General features: G+C 44.5%; 1 protein-coding gene across 4 annotated transcripts in view; it reads left to right on the top strand.

Annotated features, from left to right (window-relative positions):
- Positions 1–24,897, top strand: part of trim3b (tripartite motif containing 3b) — a 103,471-nt gene that overhangs the window by 77,102 nt on the left and 1,472 nt on the right. For 3 of the 4 annotated variants that reach the window (XM_029770359.1, XM_029770361.1, XM_029770360.1), the window contains 7 exons: positions 11,512–12,046; positions 12,482–12,585; positions 12,737–12,904; positions 13,455–13,623; positions 14,153–14,194; positions 15,321–15,391; positions 22,248–22,388. In XM_029770359.1, coding sequence (XP_029626219.1) covers positions 11,512–12,046; positions 12,482–12,585; positions 12,737–12,904; positions 13,455–13,623; positions 14,153–14,194; positions 15,321–15,391; positions 22,248–22,388 — 1,230 coding nt within the window. The remainder of the gene's footprint in view (positions 1–11,511; positions 12,047–12,481; positions 12,586–12,736; positions 12,905–13,454; positions 13,624–14,152; positions 14,195–15,320; positions 15,392–22,247; positions 22,389–24,897) is intronic. The other variant, XM_029770363.1, reaches the window with a different exon arrangement.

Genomic DNA, 24,897 nt, shown 5'->3' with positions numbered 1-24,897 from the left:
CTGACAGTAGTACATACAGGATACGACCTGGACTGACAGTAGTACATAAGGATACATCCTGGACTGACAGGTAGTACATACAGGATACACACCTGGACTGACAGGTAGTACATACAGGATACACACTGGACTGCAGGTAGTACATACAGGATACACCGGACTGACAGGTAGTACTACGGACACACTGACTGACAGGTAGTACATACAGGATACACACCTGGACTGACAGGTAGTACATACAGGATACACAACTGGACTGACAGGTAGTACATACAGGATACACACCTGGACTGACAGGTAGTACATACAGGATACACACCTGGACTGTCAGGTAGGACATACCAGGATACACACCTGGACTGTCAGGTAGTACATACAGGATACACACCTGGACTGTCAGGTAGTACATACAGGATACACACCTGGACTGTCAGGTAGTACATACAGGATAAACAACTGGACTGACAGGTAGTACATACAGGATACACACCTGGACTGACAGGTAGGACATACAGGATACACACCTGGACTGACAGGTAGTACATACAGGATACACACCTGGACTGTCAGGTAGTACTACAGGATACACACCTGGACTGTCAGGTAGTACATACAGGATACACACCTGGACTGACAGGTAGTACATACAGGATACACACCTGGACTGTCAGGTAGTACATACAGGATACACACCTGGACTGACAGGTAGTACATACAGGATACACACCTGGACTGTCAGGTAGGACATACAGGATACACACCTGGACTGTCAGGTAGTACATACAGGATACACACCTGGACTGTCAGGTAGTACATACAGGATACACACCTGGACTGTCAGGTAGTACATACAGGATAAACAACTGGACCTGACAGGTAGTACATACAGGATACACACCTGGACTGACAGGTAGGACATACAGGATACACACCTGGACTGACAGGTAGTACATACAGGATACACACCTGGACTGTCAGGTAGTACTTACAGGATACACACCTGGACTGTCAGGTAGTACATACAGGATACACACCTGGACTGACAGGTAGTACATACAGGATACACACCTGGACTGTCAGGTAGTACATACAGGATACACACCTGGACTGACAGGTAGTACATACAGGATACACACCTGGACTGTCAGGTAGGACATACAGGATACACACCTGGACTGACAGGTAGGACATACAGGATACACACCTGGACTGTCAGGTAGTACAAACAGGATACACACCTGGACTGACAGGTAGTACAAACAGGATACACACCTGGACTGACAGGTAGTACATACAGGATACACACCTGGACAGACAGGTAGTACATACAGGATACACACCTGGACTGACAGGTAGTAGATACAGGATACACACCTGGACTGACAGGTAGTACATACAGGATACACACCTGGACTGTCAGGTAGTACATACAGGATACACAACTGGACTGAAAGGTAGTACAAACAGGATACACACCTGGACTGACAGGTAGGACATACAGGATACACACCTGGACTGACAGGTAGTACATACAGGATACACACCTGGACTGACAGGTAGTACATACAGGATAGACACCTGGACTGACAGGTAGTACATACAGGATACACACCTGGACTGACAGGTAGTAGATACAGGATACACACCTGGACTGACAGGTAGTACATACAGGATACACACCTGGACTGTCAGGTAGTACATACAGGATACACACCTGGACTGACAGGTAGTACATACAGGATACACACCTTGACTGACAGGTAGTACATACAGGATACACACCTGGACTGACAGGTAGTACATACAGGATACACACCTGGACTGACAGGTAGTACATACAGGATACACACCTGGATTGTCAGGTAGTACATACAGGATACACACCTGGACTGACAGGTAGTACATACAGGATACACACCTGGACTGTCAGGTAGTACATACAGGATACACACCTGGACTGACAGGTAGTACATACAGGATACACACCTGGACTGTCAGGTAGTACATACAGGATACACACCTGGACTGACAGGTAGTACATACAGGATACACACCTGGACTGTCAGGTAGTACATATAGGATACACACCTGGACTGACAGGTAGTACATACAGGATACACACCTGGACTGTCAGGTAGTACATACAGGATACACACCTGGACTGACAGGTAGTACATACAGGATACACACCTGGACTGTCAGGTAGTACATACAGGATACACACCTGGACTGACAGGTAGTACATACAGGATACACACCTGGACTGTCAGGTAGGACATACAGGATACACACCTGGACTGTCAGGTAGTACATACAGGATACACACCTGGACTGTCAGGTAGTACATACAGGATACACACCTGGACTGTCAGGTAGTACATACAGGATAAACAACTGGACTGACAGGTAGTACATACAGGATACACACCTGGACTGACAGGTAGGACATACAGGATACACACCTGGACTGACAGGTAGTACATACAGGATACACACCTGGACTGTCAGGTAGTACTTACAGGATACACACCTGGACTGTCAGGTAGTACATACAGGATACACACCTGGACTGACAGGTAGTACATACAGGATACACACCTGGACTGTCAGGTAGTACATACAGGATACACACCTGGACTGACAGGTAGTACATACAGGATACACACCTGGACTGTCAGGTAGGACATACAGGATACACACCTGGACTGACAGGTAGGACATACAGGATACACACCTGGACTGTCAGGTAGTACAAACAGGATACACACCTGGACTGACAGGTAGTACAAACAGGATACACACCTGGACTGACAGGTAGTACATACAGGATACACACCTGGACAGACAGGTAGTACATACAGGATACACACCTGGACTGACAGGTAGTAGATACAGGATACACACCTGGACTGACAGGTAGTACATACAGGATACACACCTGGACTGTCAGGTAGTACATACAGGATACACAACTGGACTGACAGGTAGTACATACAGGATACACACCTGGACTGACAGGTAGGACATACAGGATACACACCTGGACTGACAGGTAGTACATACAGGATACACACCTGGACTGACAGGTAGTACATACAGGATAGACACCTGGACTGACAGGTAGTACATACAGGATACACACCTGGACTGACAGGTAGTAGATACAGGATACACACCTGGACTGACAGGTAGTACATACAGGATACACACCTGGACTGTCAGGTAGTACATACAGGATACACACCTGGACTGACAGGTAGTACATACAGGATACACACCTTGACTGACAGGTAGTACATACAGGATACAAACCTGGACTGACAGGTAGTACATACAGGATACACACCTGGACTGACAGGTAGTACATACAGGATACACACCTGGATTGTCAGGTAGTACATACAGGATACACACCTGGACTGACAGGTAGTACATACAGGATACACACCTGGACTGTCAGGTAGTACATACAGGATACACACCTGGACTGACAGGTAGTACATACAGGATACACACCTGGACTGTCAGGTAGTACATACAGGATACACACCTGGACTGACAGGTAGTACATACAGGATACACACCTGGACTGTCAGGTAGTACATATAGGATACACACCTGGACTGACAGGTAGTACATACAGGATACACACCTGGACTGTCAGGTAGTACATACAGGATACACACCTGGACTGACAGGTAGTACATACAGGATACACACCTGGACTGTCAGGTAGTACATACAGGATACACACCTGGACTGACAGGTAGTACATACAGGATACACACCTGGACTGTCAGGTAGTACATACAGGATACACACCTGAACTGTCAGGTAGTACATACAGGATACACACCTGGACTGACAGGTAGGTCATACAGGATACACACCTGGACTGTCAGGTAGTACATACAGGATACACACCTGGACTGTCAGGTAGTACATACAGGATTCACACCTGGACTGTCAGGTAGTACATACAGGATACACACCTGGACTGACAGGTAGTACAAACAGGATACACACCTGGACTGACAGGTAGTACAAACAGGATACACACCTGGACTATCAGGTAGTACATACAGGATACACACCTGGACTGTCAGGTAATACATACAGGATACACACCTGGACTGTCAGGTAGTACATACAGGATACACACCTGGACTGTCAGGTAGTAGATACAGGATACACACCTGGACTGTCAGGTAGTACATACAGGATACACACCTGGATTGTCAGGTAGTACATACAGGATACACAACTGGACTGACAGGTAGTACATACAGGATACACACCTGGACTGTCAGGTAGTACATACAGGATAAACAACTGGACTGACAGTTAGTACATACAGGATACACACCTGGACTGACAGGTAGTACATACAGGATACACACCTGGACTGACAGGTAGTACATACAGGATACACACCTGTACTGACAGGTAGTACATACAGGATACACACCTGGACTGACAGGTAGTACATACAGGATACACACCTGGACTGTCAGGTAGTACATGCAGGATACACACCTGGACTGTCAGGTAGTACATACAGGATACACACCTGGACTGTCAGGTAGTACATACATGATACACACCTGGACTGACAGGTAGTACAAACAGGATAGACACCTGGACTGACAGGTAGTACATACAGGATACACACCTGGACTGACAGGTAGTAGATACAGGATACACACCTGGACTGACAGGTAGTACATACAGGATACACACCTGGACTGTCAGGTAGTACATACAGGATACACACCTGGACTGACAGGTAGTACATACAGGATACACACCTTGACTGACAGGTAGTACATACAGGATACACACCTGGACTGACAGGTAGTACATACAGGATACACACCTGGACTGACAGGTAGTACATACAGGATACACACCTGGATTGTCAGGTAGTACATACAGGATACACACCTGGACTGACAGGTAGTACATACAGGATACACACCTGGACTGTCAGGTAGTACATACAGGATACACACCTGGACTGACAGGTAGTACATACAGGATACACACCTGGACTGTCAGGTAGTACATACAGGATACACACCTGGACTGACAGGTAGTACATACAGGATACACACCTGGACTGTCAGGTAGTACATATAGGATACACACCTGGACTGACAGGTAGTACATACAGGATACACACCTGGACTGTCAGGTAGTACATACAGGATACACACCTGGACTGACAGGTAGTACATACAGGATACACACCTGGACTGTCAGGTAGTACATACAGGATACACACCTGGACTGACAGGTAGTACATACAGGATACACACCTGGACTGTCAGGTAGTACATACAGGATACACACCTGAACTGTCAGGTAGTACATACAGGATACACAACTGGACTGACAGGTAGGTCATACAGGATACACACCTGGACTGTCAGGTAGTACATACAGGATACACACCTGGACTGTCAGGTAGTACATACAGGATTCACACCTGGACTGTCAGGTAGTACATACAGGATACACACCTGGACTGACAGGTAGTACAAACAGGATACACACCTGGACTGACAGGTAGTACAAACAGGATACACACCTGGACTATCAGGTAGTACATACAGGATACACACCTGGACTGTCAGGTAATACATACAGGATACACACCTGGACTGTCAGGTAGTACATACAGGATACACACCTGGACTGTCAGGTAGTAGATACAGGATACACACCTGGACTGTCAGGTAGTACATACAGGATACACACCTGGATTGTCAGGTAGTACATACAGGATACACAACTGGACTGACAGGTAGTACATACAGGATACACACCTGGACTGTCAGGTAGTACATACAGGATAAACAACTGGACTGACAGTTAGTACATACAGGATACACACCTGGACTGACAGGTAGTACATACAGGATACACACCTGGACTGACAGGTAGTACATACAGGATACACACCTGTACTGACAGGTAGTACATACAGGATACACACCTGGACTGACAGGTAGTACATACAGGATACACACCTGGACAGACAGGTAGTACATGCAGGATACACACCTGGACTGTCAGGTAGTACATACAGGATACACACCTGGACTGTCAGGTAGTACATACATGATACACACCTGGACTGACAGGTAGTACAAACAGGATACACACCTGGACTGTCAGGTAGTACATACAGGATACACACCTGGACTGTCAGGTAGTACATACAGGATACACAACTGGACTGACAGGTAGTACATACAGGATACACACCTGGACTGACAGGTAGGACATACAGGATACACACCTGGACTGACAGGTAGTACATACAGGATACACACCTGGACTGACAGGTAGTACATACAGGATACACACCTGGACTGACAGGTAGTACATACAGGATACACACCTGGACTGTCAGGTAGTACATACAGGATACACACCTGGACTGACAGGTAGTACATACAGGATACACACCTGGACTGACAGGTAGGACATACAGGATACACACCTGGACTGACAGGTAGTACACACAGGATACACACCTGGACTGACAGGTAGTAGATACAGGATACACACCTGGACTGACAGGTAGTACATACAGGATACACACCTGGACTGTCAGGTAGAACATACAGGATACACACCTGGACTGACAGGTAGTACATACAGGATAGACACCTGGACTGACAGGTAGTACATACAGGATACACACCTGGACTGACAGGTAGTAGATACAGGATACACACCTGGACTGACAGGTAGTACATACAGGATACACACCTGGACTGTCAGGTAGTACATACAGGATACACACCTGGACTGACAGGTAGTACATACAGGATACACACCTTGACTGACAGGTAGTACATACTGGATACACACCTGGACTGACAGGTAGTACATACAGGATACACACCTGGACTGACAGGTAGAACATACAGGATACACACCTGGACTGACAGGTAGTACATACAGGATACACACCTGGACTGTCAGGTAGTACATACAGGATACACACCTGGACTGTCAGGTAGTACATACAGGATAGACACCTGGACTGACAGGTAGTACATACAGGATACACACCTGGACTGACAGGTAGTAGATACAGGATACACACCTGGACTGACAGGTAGTACATACAGGATAGACACCTGGACTGACAGGTAGTCCATACAGGATACACACCTGGACTGACAGGTAGTAGATACAGGATACACACCTGGACTGACAGGTAGTACATACAGGATACACACCTGGACTGTCAGGTAGTCCATACAGGATACACACCTGGACTGACAGGTAGTACATACAGGATACACACCTGGACTGACAGGTAGTACATACAGGATACACACCTGGACTGACAGGTAGTACATACAGGATACACACCTGGACTGACAGGTAGTACATACAGGATACACACCTGGATTGTCAGGTAGTACATACAGGATACACACCTGGACTGTCAGGAAGTACATACAGGATACACACCTGGACTGACAGGTAGTACATACAGGATACACACCTGGACCGACAGGTAGTACATACAGGATACACACCTGGAATGACAGGTAGTACATACAGGATACACACCTGGACTGTCAGGTAGTACATACAGGATACACACCTGGACTGAAAGGTAGTACATACAGGATACACACCTGGACTGTCAGGTAGTAGATACAGGATACACACCTGGACTGACAGGTAGTACATACAGGATACACACCTGGACTGTCAGGTAGGACATACAGGATACACACCTGGACTGACAGGTAGTACATACAGGATACACACCTGGACTGACAGGTAGTACAAACAGGATACACACCTGGACTGTCAGGTAGTACATACAGGATACACACCTGGACTGTCAGGTAGTACATACAGGATACACAACTGGACTGACAGGTAGTACATACAGGATACACACCTGGACTGTCAGGTAGTACATACAGGATACACACCTGGACTGACAGGTAGGACATACAGGATACACACCTGGACTGTCAGGTAGTACATACAGGATACACACCTGGACTGACAGGTAGTACATACAGGATACACACCTGGAATGACAGGTAGTACATACAGGATACACACCTGGACTGTCAGGTAGTACATACAGGATACACACCTGGACTGACAGGTAGTACATACAGGATACACACCTGGACTGTCAGGTAGTAGATACAGGATACATACAGGATACACACCCTGGATGGCAGGTAGGACATACAGGATACACACCTGGACTGACAGGTAGTACATACAGGATACACACCTGGACTGACAGGTAGTACATACAGGATACACACCTGGACTGACAGGTAGTACATACAGGATACACACCTGGACTGTCAGGTAGTACATACAGGATACACAACTGGACTGACAGGTAGTACATACAGGATACACACCTGGACTGTCAGGTAGTACATACAGGATACACACCTGGACTGACAGGTAGTACATACAGGATACACACCTGGACTGTCAGGTAGTACATACAGGATACACACCTGGACTGTCAGGTAGTACATACAGGATACACACCTGGACTGACAGGTAGTACATACAGGATACACACCTGGACTGTCAGGTAGTAGATACAGGATACACACCTGGACTGACAGGTAGTACATACAGGATACACACCTGGACTGTCAGGTAGGACATACAGGATACACACCTGGACTGACAGGTAGTACATACAGGATACACACCTGGACTGACAGGTAGTACAAACAGGATACACACCTGGACTGTCAGGTAGTACATACAGGATACACACCTGGACTGTCAGGTAGTACATACAGGATACACAACTGGACTGACAGGTAGTACATACAGGATACACACCTGGACTGTCAGGTAGTACATACAGGATACACACCTGGACTGACAGGTAGGACATACAGGATACACACCTGGACTGTCAGGTAGTACATACAGGATACACACCTGGACTGTCAGGTAGTACATACAGGATACACACCTGGACTGTCAGGTTAGTACTACAGGATACACACCTGGACTGACAGGTAGTACAAACAGGATACACACCTGGACTGACAGGTAGTACAAACAGGATACACACCTGGACTATCAGGTAGTACATACAGGATACACACCTGGACTGTCAGGTAATACATACAGGAGACACACCTGGACTGTCAGGTAGTACATACAGGATACACACCTGGACTGTCAGGTAGTAGATACAGGATACACACCTGGACTGTCAGGTAGTACATACAGGTACACACCTGGACTGACAGGTAGTACAAACAGATACAACCTGGACTGTCAGGTATACATACAGGATACCACACCTGACTGACAGGTAGTACCTAGGATACACACCTGGACTGTCAGGTAGTACATCAGGATACACACCTGGACTGACAGGTTAGTACAGGATACACACCTGGACTGTCAGGTAGTACATACAGGATACACACCTGGACTGTCAGGTAGTACATACAGGATACACACCTGGACTGACAGTATACATACAGGATCACACCTGGACTGTCAGGTAGTACATACAGATACCACCTGGACTGACAGGTATTACATACAGGATACACACCTGGACTGACAGTATACTACAGGATACCACCTGGACTGTCAGGTATTACATACAGGAACACACCTGACTGTCAGGTAGTACTACAGGATACACACCTGGACTGCCAGGTAGTACAGACAGATACACACCTGGACTGTCAGGTAGTACAGACAGGATACACACCTGGACTGTCAGGTAGTACATACAGGATACACACCTGGACTGTCAGGTAGTACATACAGGATACACACCTGGACTGTCAGGTAGTACAGACAGGATACACACCTGGACTGTCAGGTAGTACATACAGGATACACACCTGGACTGACAGGTAGTACATACAGGATACACACCTGGACTGTCAGGTAGGACATACAGGATACACACCTGGACTGACAGGTAGTACATACAGGATACACACCTGGACTGTCAGGTAGTACATACAGGATACACACCTGGACTGACAGGTAGTACATACAGGATACACACCTGGACTGACAGGTAGTACATACAGGATACACACCTGGATTGTCAGGTAGTACATACAGGATACACACCTGGACTGACAGGTAGTACATACAGGATACACACCTGGACTGTCAGGTAGTACATACAGGATACACACCTGGACTGACAGGTAGTACATACAGGATACACACCTGGACTGTCAGGTAGTACATACAGGATACACACCTGGACTGTCAGGTAGTACATACAGGATACACACCTGGACTGTCAGGTAGTACATACAGGATAGACACCTGGACTGTCAGGTAGTACATACAGGATACACACCTGGACAGACAGGATACACACCTGGACAGACAGGATACACACCTGGACAGACAGCATACACACCTGGACAGACAGGTAGTAAATACAGGATACACACCTGGACAGACAGGATACACACCTGGACAGACAGGATACACACCTGGACAGACAGGATACACACCTGGACAGACAGGATGCACAGACAGGATACACACCTGGACAGACAGGTAGTACAGACAGGATACACACCTGGACTGTCAGGTAGTACATACAGGATACACACCTGGACTGTCAGGTAGTACATACAGGATACACACCTGGACAGACAGGATACACACCTGGACAGACAGGATACACACCTGGACAGACAGGTAGTACAGACAGGATACACACCTGGACTGACAGGATATACACCTGGACAGACAGGATACGCACCTGGACTGACAGGTAGTACATACAGGATACACACCTGGACAGACAGGATACACACCTGGACAGACAGGTAGTACAGACAGGATACACACCTGGACTGACAGGATACACACCTGGACAGACAGGTAGTACAGACAGGATACACACCTGGACTGACAGGATATACACCTGGACAGACAGGATACACACCTGGACAGACTGGATATACACCTGGACAGACAGGAAATACACCTGGACAGACAGGATACACACCTGGACAGACTGGATATACACCTGGACAGACAGGATACACACCTGGACAGACAGGATACACACCTGGACAGACAGGTAGTACAGACAGGATACACACCTGGACTGACAGGATACACACCTGGACAGACAGGTAGTACAGACAGGATACACACCTGGACTGACAGGATACACACCTGGACAGACAGGATACACACCTGGACTGACAGGATACACACCTGGACAGACTGGATACACACCTGGACTGACAGGATACACACCTGGACAGACAGGATACACACCTGGACAGACAGGATACACACCTGGACTGACAGGATACACACCTGGACAGACAGGAAACACACCTGGACTGACAGGAAACACACCTGGACAGACAGGATACACACCTGGACTGACAGGATACAGTCCCACACTTTGGGCCATGCTGTATTCGTTTTAGCATAAACAGGGAGTGTGTGGTTAATTAACCTGCCCGCCAGGTGGAGACAGAGGGCCTGCGTCGCTCCCTCCAGAACCTGGGCGTCCTCATCACTACGGCAGCCGTAGGCCACACCTCCGTCGCCACGGGAGAGGGACTACGCCACGCAGCAACCGGACAACATGTCAGCATCACCGTGACGACCAAAGACAAGGACGGCGAGCTGGTGCGGACAGGGAACGCGGTGCTGAGGGCCAATATCACGCCGGTTGCTGACGGAAGCCGCTGTGTCACAGAACCGGAGGTGACGGACAACAAGAACGGGACGTACGAGGTGGTATACACACTACGGTCCGAGGGGGAGTTCTCCTTCGCTTTGTCCCTCTACGGCCAGCCGGTACGGGGCAGTCCCTTCCGGCTGCAGGCGGTCAAGCCCTCGGATGTGCTGCAGTCTCCGGATGATGTGAAGAGGAGGCTGAAGAGTCCTGGCGGGACAGGGGGTCATGTCAGACAAAAGGCTGTGAGGAGACCCTCCAGCATGTTCAGCACTAAAAAGAAGGAAAACCCAATCGAGGATGAACTCATCCACAGAGTCGGTAAGACAACCACATCCTAACACTACCACAACCATCACCTGGTCATCTGATTGTTGCTTCCTGCGTTTCATTGATGTGGTTGTTGTTGTGTAACTTGCTGTCTGTGAGAAACAGAAACACAGCCCAGAAAGAAGGAGGAGGTCTTGTTTCATGTGTTATTCCTACACTACAATATTCCTACGCTATTCTCTCCAGGTACGGGGTATGATAATGAAGCATGTATAAAGTGAGGGTAGAGATGTGACTGTGTGTGTGTGTGTGTGTGTGTGTGTGTCTGTGTGTGTGTGTGCCTGTGTGCCTGTGTGTCTGTGTGTCTGTGTGTCTGTGTGTCTGTGTGCGTGCGTGCGTGCGTGTGTGTGTGTGTGTGTGTGTGTGTGTCTGTGTGTGCGTGCGTGCGTGCGTGTGCATGTGCGTGTGTGTTTACCTGTGGTCTAGGTACGCGAGGGAGGGAGAAGGGAGAGTTCACCAACCTGCAGGGGATCTCAGCCTCCAGCAGCGGCAGAGTGGTGGTAGCAGACAGTAACAACCAGTGTATACAGGTAGGAGACCATCCATAGAACACAGCAGAGGGAAAGGTAATGTGGTAAAACACTACTTAGGGCATTCTAAGAGGTAGACCAGCTAGACCTATAACCAAACTTTACTCTAAACACTCGTTTTGATATTGAAGTCGTCCCACCCTGTCGACAGGTGTTCTCCAATGACGGGCAATTCAAAATGAGGTTTGGGGTCAGAGGTCGGTCGCCGGGGCAACTGCAGCGACCCACGGGCGTTACCGTGGATATGAACGGGGACATCATCGTGGCCGACTACGACAACCGATGGGTCAGCATCTTCTCCTCCGATGGGAAGTTCAAGGTAAGAGGTCACGAGGTCATCAGAGGTCATGAGATTCCCTCTCTAATTTTAAAGCTAGAATTCTTAGTTGCTACATACATTCCCCCCCCACTTATAAATGATTGATATATAGCCATTGATTCTTAATGTATATAACGTAGAAATGCCTCAGGATTTTAGTTCAACTGTCATTTCCCATCAGAACCCAAAATAAAAGCTTGTTTTACTCCATTGTTTGTAAACAAAGTAAATGTAAACAAACAACAAATAGCCTCAAAACATGGTTAAAACTATCATTTCATTATCATGGATGATCAGTCCTTGCATCCATAGCTCCGTCTATGAATTTGACAGTGGTCACATTATTCCAGGCCCGTCCCTCAGCTACCTACCAAAAACAGAGGCTTGGTGACCGCTTTGTTATTTTACTAAGGATTCTGGGTAAGACACACCTTAAATGAATGACAGCCGTTCTATTGACTCTAACCACAAAAAAACATATTGGCTGTAATTTTCCGTTACTTTCCTGACAATTCTACATGTTGAATTGCCTCCTCCTTCTCCCACTCAGAATAAGATCGGGGCGGGGCGTCTGTTGGGCCCTAAGGGCGTGGCAGTGGACAGGAACGGACACATCATCGCCGTGGACAACAAGGCGTGCTGCGTCTTCATCTTCCAGTCTAACGGGAAGCTGGTCACCAAGTTTGGCGCCAGGGGGACGTCCGAGAGACAGTTTGCAGGTAAAGGGGGTGGAGCCTAGAATGTTCGGCGATGTGAAACGTTCGGATAGCAACGCGCTGAGTAACAGCTGACCCTATTTAATGTTCTTGCTGATCTAGGACCAGTGTTGCCTTTCAGATTATAATGAATGAGACGGACAGATTGGGACCCGATCCTAGATCAGCGCTCCTACTTTGAGATCCTTTGTGGATATGGGCCCAGGTCCTCCCTGTCCATGTAATCTCAATCATCTGGACGTAAAAAAGGCAAAACTGATCTTAGATCAGCACTCCTACTTTGAGACGCTTGGTGCATACTGTTCTACACGACCCATTAGTATCTGATCGTTGTGAAATGTTTCTCCCGAACACGACCCATGTTCAGATTGACATAATCTGACACACCTGGAGGAGCCAAGATGGCCGCCAGGACCCTGGTTCTTCCTGCAGATCATCTCTGTTCTTCTAGTTGTTTAGTCTTTCATCTCTGACTCTACCTTTTCGTTTGTCTGTTTCTTGTTCTTTTTTTCTCCCTTTGTTTCTGTTCTAGAAAAAAGTGGTGCACATTTAAATAGATCTGGTCCAGTGTTCAGTAAGTATCGGTGTGTTGCCCCGCCCCTTACCCAGAGTGCACTATTCTGTCTAACCTGCATCTCCTGCCCTGATGTTGTGTGCCCTGGAAATTGTATCTGAAATCTTCCCAGATCACTCTGTGCCTGATATATGTAAAACATAACAGATTGATACATATGTCATCGTAATATCATGATCATTACACTCATTGTTGTTTGAACTGTGTTTAACGTAATGCTCTGTAATGTACAGTATGCATAAGATGAATGAGCTGGAATTTTATGAAATTGATTATATACTAACCCATTTTTGAATTGTTTGCTCTTAAATATTACATCCCTAGACATTTCAAAACACCTGAACAATGAATTAAATGAAAATCGGTAGCACTGAAAATGAGTGATTAAACCATAGAGATAGATAGAGATCTTATCTTTGTATCTGTGCCATCATGGCATCTCAATTTTAAAGTAGTCAATTGTCTTCTTCTTTTGTGTCTGGAAAAAAAGTGTAAAGCTAATATTGGTGATCTACCACCACCTGTAGTGTTGGAGTCCTGAACCAACTCTTGTGTCATTCATCTATTGTGGCCTCTAGATGGCAGTGATAAAGCTTTAAGCCGTTTACCAACCATAGGCAACCCAATTTAAAGAATACAATCCTTTCTGATAATTGGCTGATTGCTCCCAACCCATAGGAATCCCCACCCAGTTGATTACTTTAAAATGCTAGAAGCCTTCAATGACAATCTCCATGCTAAAACCAGTTATAACCATCTAGAGATCTCTATCGATCTCTGGATCAAATTTATGTAATCACTCTGATCGGTTCATTTGTACATTTATAATTAGTAGGTTTTGTTATCTGTTTTAACAAACCTTTTTTTATTTTTGTACTTTTCTTGTGGTGTGGCTTATATAAAAGCCTACCTTCACACTGTTTTTTTTATTTGTAGTTTTTTTTTCTATTGTTGTTTATTACTTATTTTCTTTGGTGCAAATAAATTAAACCTAAAAAAATCAAACCAGTATTTTAGAGGACATTAGTCATGCTAACATGAATCACGTTCTTTCTGTCTCTCTCTATCTCTTTGTCTCTCTCTCTCTCTCTCTCTCTCTCTCTCTCTCTCTCTCTCTCTCCCCCAGGTCCACACTTTGTTGCGGTGAACAACAAGAATGAAATCATTGTCACAGATTTCCACAATCATTCTGTAAAGGTAAGTCAAACCTTTATGCTGTGATCAAGGAAAGTGGGAATAAAATGAAAAAATGCTTTATTCATTTGAAAATATATAGTTGTGTGATGAAGTGGATGCCCACTCCAACGCACACACAGTCTAATCTGTCATTATATTAAAAGAGTGTTCTATTTCCCATATGCATTTGCCATTTCTTTCTTAAAGCATTACATCGTCCATGACTATATTATCCTTTTGCTCCTTTGTTAACAGTTAGCTACAGTTCATAGTTACTTGTTAGCAGTTAGCTACAGTTTATAGTTACTTGTTAGCAGTTAGCTACAGTTCATAGTTACTTGTTAGCAGTTAGCTACAGTTCATAGTTACTTGTTAGCAGTTAGCTACAGTTCATAGTTACTTGTTAGCAGTTAGCTACAGTTTATAGTTACTTGTTAGCAGTTAGCTACAGTTCATAGTTACTTGTTAGCAGTTAGCTACAGTTCATAGTTATTTGTTAGCAGTTAGCTACAGTTCATAGTTACTTGTTAGCAGTTAGCTACAGTTTATAGTTACTTGTTAGCAGTTAGCTACAGTTTATAGTTCTTTGTTAACAGTTAGCTACAGTTCATAGTTACTTGTTAGCAGTTAGCTACAGTTTATAGTTACTTGTTAGCAGTAAGCTACAGTTCATAGTTACTTGTTAGCAGTTAGCTACAGTTCATAGTTACTTGTTAACAGTAAGCTACGGTTTATAGTTCTTTGTTAGGGACTGTACATCATTTATAATGAGGGATACCTGGGATACCTGAAGAAAATCAGGCCTCTCTGAAATGAAAATTAAAGTGGATAGTAGAGAACATGCTTACCACTTACCCTCACTCCTAAGACAGACATTTTACATTTACATTTTAGCAGACGCTCTTATCCAGAGATACATTTCATTTCACACATTTTTTTTTTTGTACTGGCCCCCTGTGGGAATCGAACCCACAACACTGGCGTTGCAAACACCATGCTCTACCAACTGAGCCACAGCGAAGCTGTAGAGGTATTACTAGAGGTACCAGAGGTACCAGAGCCTTAAATATGCAGAGACTGTTTTTTCAGCATATTTCGTTTTGTCAGCATTACATGGCAAAGTAGCCAGAAGGTTGTGGATTTGCAGACTACCGTGGACAAGGTTAGGAGTGAAAATATCTTCATTATAATAAAAGCACTGCATGAGTCTATCATCTTATTTGCGGTCTGAGAAAAAAAAAGAGCCTTTCATAAATGCATTTCATGCAATTCTACATCATTTTACATGACTGGAGACAAGTAGAATCTTTTTTATATCCACAACAGAGCATGATGACCAATGAGAGCATGCTGAAGCAACAGAGACATTTTGATTTCTATACAGGCTATAGTATAGAACTGTAAAAGTAAGTAAAAAAGTATAGAACTGTAAAAGTAAGTATAGAACTGTAAAAGTAAATATAGAACTGTAAAAATTGAGTGCAACAGAACCAGTTACAACTGAAATATCTGGTCATCAATGAATTAGAGGGAAAAGCATTTGTTTTAACACAGCAGACGCATATCATCACGTAGGCCTATATGCACTTGTAACTTTTTTAATTTTGGGAAACTATAATTTTCAAGTTTTATTTTATTCAATGATATTGTTCATGATATTGTTGTTACAAAATAGATTTGTGTTGGACATGGAAATAGAAGAACATCTGCTAGGCTAAATTAAACTAGGGCTCACCGCATGATCCTCAAACCAAAGACTGGCCAAACTCGTGGTTATAAAAGGGATTTCAAAGGCAGAATGACTGTATAGACTAATAAGGAATTTTTTGTTTCATTACTATTTTATTCAATGATATTGTTGTTACAAAATAGATTTGTGTTGGACATGGAAATAGAAGAACATCTGCTAGGCTAAATTAAACTAGGGCTCACCGCATGATCCTCAAACCAAAGACTGGCCAAACTCGTGGTTATAAAAGGGATTTCAAAGGCAGAATGACTGTATAGACTAATAAGGAATTTTTTGTTTCATTACTATTTAATTCTAAGTAATAGTTTTTTTTTACAATTTCATTTAATACAGCTCAAATGCAAAATGGCATGTTGAACACCCCTGCCAGGGTGTCTCACATTTGATTTCTTAAACAGCCTTGAAATATGTATATTTTTTTATTTAACTAGGCAAGTCAGTTAAGAACAAATTATTATTTACAACGACGGCCTACCGGGGAACAGTTGGTTAACTGCCTTGTTCAGGGGCAGAACGACAGATTTTTACCTTGTCAGCTCGGGGATTCGATCCAGCAACCTTTAGGTTACTGGCCCAACGCTCTAACCACTAGGCTACCTGCCGACCCAAATTAATAATAATAATTTTTGTTCCTTCTTCGGCTACCTGGCTTTCTCCTGACTTATTTAGAGTTAGTATGTTGTTTAATAGCCTGTTGACATGTTGAACGTCAATTTGATAGTGACAGAATCACACATTACTTACCAACGTAAAATGTTTTTGTCTCCTTGGCTACATAAGTACAGCCTCCGAATGTCACGGTGATAAACTAAAAGATATGCCCATATGTGTCATACTCACATCTTTCCCATGGCGTTTTACTGCGTGTTTCTAGCATAAAGCATTGCGGACTAAAGCGTCATTATAGTTCACTTCATATAATCAGGTCCATACGTTTTGTTTTCTAAATCTTAACCTAACAAAGGGTAGGCTTATTCTTTTAGACATTTTATTTAGCAAAAGCCACAATACCCTCACGTACCCCCTCAATATACCCTCACATACCCCCTCCATATACCCTCACAATACCCCCTCAATATACCCTCACATACCCCCTTAATATACCCCTACAAATTAACATTTAACAAGACAAACATGATAATTGAAATGCATTTCAGGTGACTACCTCATGAAGCTGGTTGAGAGAATGCCAAGAGTGTGCAAAGCTGTCAGCTACTGTGAAGAATCTAAAACCTAAATGTATTTGTTTAACACTTTTTTGGTTACTACATGATTCCATATGTGTTGATGTCTTCACTATTATTCTACAATTTAGAAAATAGTACAAATAAAGAAAAATCCTTGAATGAGTAGGTGTGTCCAAACTTTTGACTGGTACTGTATGTTTTCGAAATATGAAGTATACAGGCACCTAAAGTACATTAGGCTAGTCTTGTTCCATGTCCATATGGGTAGCGTGCGTCATGGCTGGATAGGATGAGTTTCTGTCAAAAGTCATGCCATAACCAACTGCATTACCGTTAAAACCAACTTTTGGTTGGTCTTAAATATCCCTATCAGCGCTGCCTGAAATTACCACTTTGTGTCATGTTTTTAAGGACACACCTCAAATATTTCCACTATGTCACGTCCTGACCAGCAGAGGGAGCAATTGTATTAGTTTTGGTCAGGACGTGGCAGGTTTTTTGTGTGTTAAGTGTTGTGTTGGTGATTGGTGATTGGACTCCCAATTGAAGGCAGGTGTGTTGAGTTGCCTTTGATTGGGAGTCCTATATAGTAGTGTGTGTTTTTCTTTGGGGTTGTGGGTAGTTGTTCTTGCATTGCGTTTTGTGTGCCTGCAAGACTGTTCCTGTCATGTTTATTGTTTTTTCTGTGGATGCCTTACTTGAGTTTATTAAAAGTATGAGTATTCACATTCCCGCTGCGCCTTGGTCCATTCCTAACGACAAGTGTTACACACCACTCCCATCTGAGCGCAAGAAATGGAAAATTAACAATCATTGCGCAACAGTTTGAAAATAGCAGACCGCTGGCTTTAACAGGTCGAAATTGCCAACAAAAGTGCCTATGACCGCTTTAATGCCAGCTGAAAATAGAGCGCTAGCGTCAAACACGTAGGACTACCTCTTATTTGTTGAATAGGAAGAAATATGGCTCCAACACAAAGCCCTCTTGTTGATAACAGCCTAAAGTCGAGTTAAAATGAAGACTGTTTTAAATGAATTAGGCCTTTTGCCCGTGCGCTGTCCATCTCCGCGTGTGGGTTATGATTGTAAATGACTCGAATATGGCTTATTGTGAGGTAAATATCTCTCATAACTAGCTTCATTATGGGCAATGAAACATATTGTTTTTATTCAAATCAGTTATAGCAGTAGCAACTTTACCTCCAGTCCTCCTCATCTTCAAGCTCTCCATCTCTGCGCGCACAGATTATCGCTTTTTTTCCCTACAGATAAAAACAATATTTTTGGAAGAAGCCTTAGACTCGCCTCCTTAGGCAGCACAAAAAGGGTTTACATCAGCAAGAGCAGGGCAGGCCAGGGCTCATGATTGGGATAGGCTATCCATTGCAGTGTAGCCTAGTTAATATACAGTTGAAGTCGGAAGTTTACATACACTTAGGTTCGAGTCATTAAAACTCGTTTTTCAACCACTCCACAAATTTCTTGTTAACAAACTATAGTTTTGGCAAGTCGGTTAGGACATCTACTTTGTGCATGACACAAGTAATTTTTCCAACAATTGTTTACAGACAGATTATTTCACTTATAATTCACTGTATCACAATTCCAGTGGGTCAGAAGTGTACATACACTAAGTTGACTGTGCCTTTAAACAGCTTGGAAAATTCCAGAAAATTATGTCATGGCTTTAGAAGCTTCTGATAGGCTAATTGACATCATTTGAGTCAATTGGAGGTGTACCTGTGGATGTATTTCAAGGCCTACCTTCAAACTCAGTGCCTCTTTGCTTGACATCATAGGAAAATCAAAAGAAATCAGCCAAGACCTCAGAAAAATAATTGTAGACCTCCACAAGTCTGGTTCATCCTTGGGAGCAATTTCCAAACGCCTGAAGGTACCACGTTCATCTGTACAAACAATAGTACGCAAGTAGAAACACCATGGGACCACGCAGCCGTCAAACCTCTCAGGAAGGAGACGCGTTCTGTCTCCTAGAGATGAATGTACATTGGTGTGAAAAGTGCAAATCAATCTCAGAACAACCGCAAATGACCTTGTGAAGATGCTGGAGGAAACAGGTACAAAAGTATCTATATACACAGTAAAACGAGTCCAATATCGACATAACCTGAAAGGCCGCTCATCAAGGAAGAAGCCACTGCTCCAAAACCGCCATAAAAAAAGCCAGACTACGGTTTGCAAATGCACATGGGGACAAAGATCATACTTTTTGGAGAAATGTCCTCTGGTCTGATGAAACAAAAATAGCACTCTTTGACCATAATGACCATTGTTATGTTTGGAGAAATAAGGGGGAGGCTTGCAAGCCGAAGAACACCATCCCAACCGTGAAGCACGGGGGTGGCAGCATCATGTTCTGGGGGTGCTTTGCTGCAGGAGGGACTGGTGCACTTCACAAAATAGATGGCATCATGAGGCAGGAAAAGTATGTGGATATATTGAAGCAACATCTCAAGACATCAATCAGGAAGTTAAAGCTTGGTCGCAAATGGGTCTTCCAAATGGACAATGACCCCAAGCATACTTCCGAAGTTGTGGCAAAATGGCTTAAGGACAACAAAGTCAAGGTATTGGAGTGGCCATCACAAAGCCCTGACCTCAATCCTATAGAACATTTGTGGGCAGAACTGAAAAAGCGTGTGCGAGCAAGGAGGCCTACAAACCTGACTCAGTTACACCAGCTCTGTCAGGAGGAATGGGCCAAAATTCATCTTAGGCTTGTAGCCTATAGTATAGGTTAAGGATCATTTGATAGCGACCACACTAGGCGTACTTGATATTGCGCGCCCAGCAGAGATTCAGGGATGAGGGGCAGCATCAAGACGTGCCCAATAAGATACTAATTCAATGCAATATGATATTTATTCGATTGTAAATGACATGACCCTCCCCTGGACTAAAAATAAATAAATACAAAACCCTCCCCATGACTGGAATTTTTAAAAAGCATGACCCGCCCCCATTTTCTTCCAGGTTAACAAGTTGGGCAAGTTGCTGCAGGGGATGCTGAGATGTTGGCTGGGGGGGTAACCAGGTGGAAAGCATGGCCAGCCGTAGACAAAACCTTATTGAAATTATTGATTATCGTAGATTTATCGGTGGTGACAGTGTTTCCTATCCTCAGTGCAGTGGGCAGCTGGGAGGAGGTGCTCTTATTCTCCATGGACTTTACAGTGTCCCAAAACTTTTTGGAATTAGTGCAACAGGAAGCAAATTTCTGTTTGAAAAAGCTGGTCTTAGCTTTCCTAACAGACTTACCTGAAATGTTGCAAATCGTGGGGGCTATACGATGCTACTGCAGAACGCCACAGGATGTTTTTTGTGCTGGCCAAGGGCAGTCAAATCTGGGGTGAACCAAGGGCCATATCTGTTCTTATTTCTACATTTTTTGAATGGGGCATGCTTATTTAAGATGGAGAGGAAAGCACTTTTAAAGAATAACCAGGCATCCTCTACTGACGGGATGAGGTCAATATCCTTCCAGGATACCCGGGCCAGGTCGATTAGAAAGGCCTGCTCACTGAAGTGTTTTAGGGAGCGTTTTACAGTGATGAGGGGTGGTCGTTTGACCGCGGACCCATTACGCACGCAGGATTGAGGATTGTTTTGTTGTTTTGTATTGAATCAAGTAAGTCTTTTGTCTAAGTGTATTTTGTAAATAACTTTGCCGGCTATAAATAACTTTGAGCACTGTAAATAATGATGGACACTTATGAACCTGAACCTTCTGCATCTCTACGTTGCATATGCTACTGAATCTCTGCCCTTAACAAGATGTCTACCCTGCATATTCTACTGAATCTCTGCCCTTAACAAGATGTCTACCCTGCATATTCTACAAGTAAATGATCCTTTCAATTCACCCCCTCCACAGGTGTGACATCACAGAGGTGTGTGTGTGTCTACTTCCTGTCCCCAGGTGTACAGTGCGGACGGTGAGTTCCTGTTTAAGTTTGGTTCCCATGGCGAGGGGAACGGCCAGTTCAATGCCCCCACCGGAGTTGCCGTGGACACAAATGGGAACATCATCGTGGCCGACTGGGGCAACAGTCGCATACAGGTGAGGTCACACCCACAGCACCTAATACAGGTGAGGTCACACCCACAGCACCTAATACAGGGGAGGCCACACCCACAGCTCCTAATTTGGGAGATAACTCGTTGTTTCACCCTACATGTAACCTAACATCTCAGGCATAAGATGCACCCAAACAATGGCGATGCATAGAGGACTCTAGTGCCCAAAAGCTTGTTTTAGCATGGGCAGCACCATTGAGGACTTTCAACATTTTGAAGTAGTCAAATTGGGTGGAACTTCCTATGGTTTAAGGAAGGACAACATAATTCATTCCAGGTCATCAGGAGGAATCAGTCAGTGAATTATACTCATGAGGAAACATTCCATCACTCCAGGTGGCAGTTACAACGTTGGCTTTACACCTGTTCCAACAACACCCTCCAGGGGGCAGTATGCACACGTTCAGTTTGTTTACCAACTCATAGAAGTAGTAGAAGAAAAGTGACTGCTTAAAAATGGTGACTACCTCAATGGCGCTGCCCGTTCTCTAACAGACACAATAATGGGACAGATGTAACGTTGTGATCTCTATTGCTCTCTATGACACAAATAAAATAAAAAGCATTTCACCTGGATTCAAGATTAGCTATCCGAGTGTATTTCTTGGACTCACGCTGCCTGTCATGATGAGGTAACTCTGCCTGCGACTTAAAATCAGTCACCCTCAGCCCAAGAAATCAAATCAAAATCAAATCAAATGTTATTGGTCACGTACACATATTTTGCAGAAGTTATTGTAGGTGCAGCGAAATGCTTATATTTCTGGCTCCAACAGTGCAGTAATACCTAACTAAATGCTTGTGTTTCTAGCTCCAACAGTGCAGTAATACCTAACTAAATGCTTGTGTTTCTAGCTCCAACAGTGCAGTAATACCTAACTAAATGCTTGTGTTTCTAGCTCCAACAGTGCAGTAATACCTAACTAAATGCTTGTGTTTCTGGCTCCAACAGTGCAGTAATACCTAACTAAATGCTTGTGTTTCTGGCTCCAACAGTGCAGTAATATCTAACTAAATGCTTGTGTTTCTAGCTCCAACAGTGCAGTAATACCTAACTAAATGCTTGTGTTTCTAGCTCCAACAGTGCAGTAATACCTAACTAAATGCTTGTGTTTCTAGCTCCAACAGTGCAGTAATACCTAACTAAATGCTTGTGTTTCTAGCTCCAACAGTGCAGTAATACCTAACTAAATGCTTGTGTTTCTAGCTCCAACAGTGCAGTAATACCTAACTAAATGCTTGTGTTTCTAGCTCCAACAGTGCAGTAATACCTAACTAAGTGCTTGTGTTTCTAGCTCCAACAGTGCAGTAATACCTAACTAAATGCTTGTGTTTCTAGCTCCAACAGTGCAGTAATACCTAACTAAATGCTTGTGTTTCTAGCTCCAACAGTGCAGTAATACCTAACTAAGTGCTTGTGTTTCTAGCTCCAACAGTGCAGTAATACCTAACAATAAAACAGGGCGATAGTCATTTAGTTCAGTTACCTTCATTTCCTGGTTACAGGATCAATGGTGAACATCTTGAAGCAAGTGGGGACAACAGACTGGGATAGGGAGAGATTTAATATGTCCGTAAACGGCCAGCTGGTCTGCATATACTCTGAGAACACGGCTTGGGATGCCTTCTGGGCCGGCAGCCTTGCAAGTGTTAACCCGCTTAAATGTCTTACTCGCGTTGGCAGTGGCCTGCGTCGGCAGCTCTGTGTTTTCCTCTAAGCGAGCAAAAAAAGGTGTTTTGCGTAGTTGTCCACGATGTGGCTGTCTCTCCCTTTATAATCTGTGATTGTCTAGAGTCCCTGCCACATACGCCTCGTGTCTGAGCTGTTGAAGAGGAAACATCCTCCTAATCTAAGGGCTAAAACGTTGTTTTCCCAAGCGGGAGCCTGGGAGTTCAGATCCATTTACAATACAATACAAATTCAGATGGGGAAAAAAAGGCTGTAAGAACAGAATTGAACCCAAAAACTACAACTGAAACAAGACTCCAGCCACACTAGTCATAAACTGTTCTTTCTGCTAACGCACGGCAAGCGGTACCGGAGCGCCAAGTCTAGGTCCAAGAGGCTTCTAAACAGCTTCTACCCCCAAGCCATAAGACTCCTGAACAGCTAATTAAATAGCTACCCAGACTATTTGCATTGCCCCCCCTCTTTTACGCTGCTGCTACTCTCTGTTATTATCTATGCATAGTCACTTTAATAACTCTATCTACATGTACATACTACCTCAATTACCTCGATTAACCGGTGCCCCCGCACATTGACTCTATACCGGTACCCCCCTGTATATAGCCTCCACATTGACTCTGTACCGTACCCCCCTGTATATAGCCTCCACATTGACTCTGTACCGTACCCCCCTGTATATAGCCTCCACATTGACTCTGTACCGGTACCCCCCTGTATATAGCCTCCACATTGACTCTGTACTGGTACCACCTGTATATAGCCTCCACATTGACTCTGTACCGTACCCCCCTGTATATAGCCT

Source organism: Salmo trutta, chromosome 12 (assembly GCF_901001165.1).
Source record: "Salmo trutta chromosome 12, fSalTru1.1, whole genome shotgun sequence".
Classification (NCBI taxonomy): domain Eukaryota; kingdom Metazoa; phylum Chordata; class Actinopteri; order Salmoniformes; family Salmonidae; genus Salmo; species Salmo trutta.
This window is presented reverse-complemented; position numbering and strand designations above follow the sequence as displayed.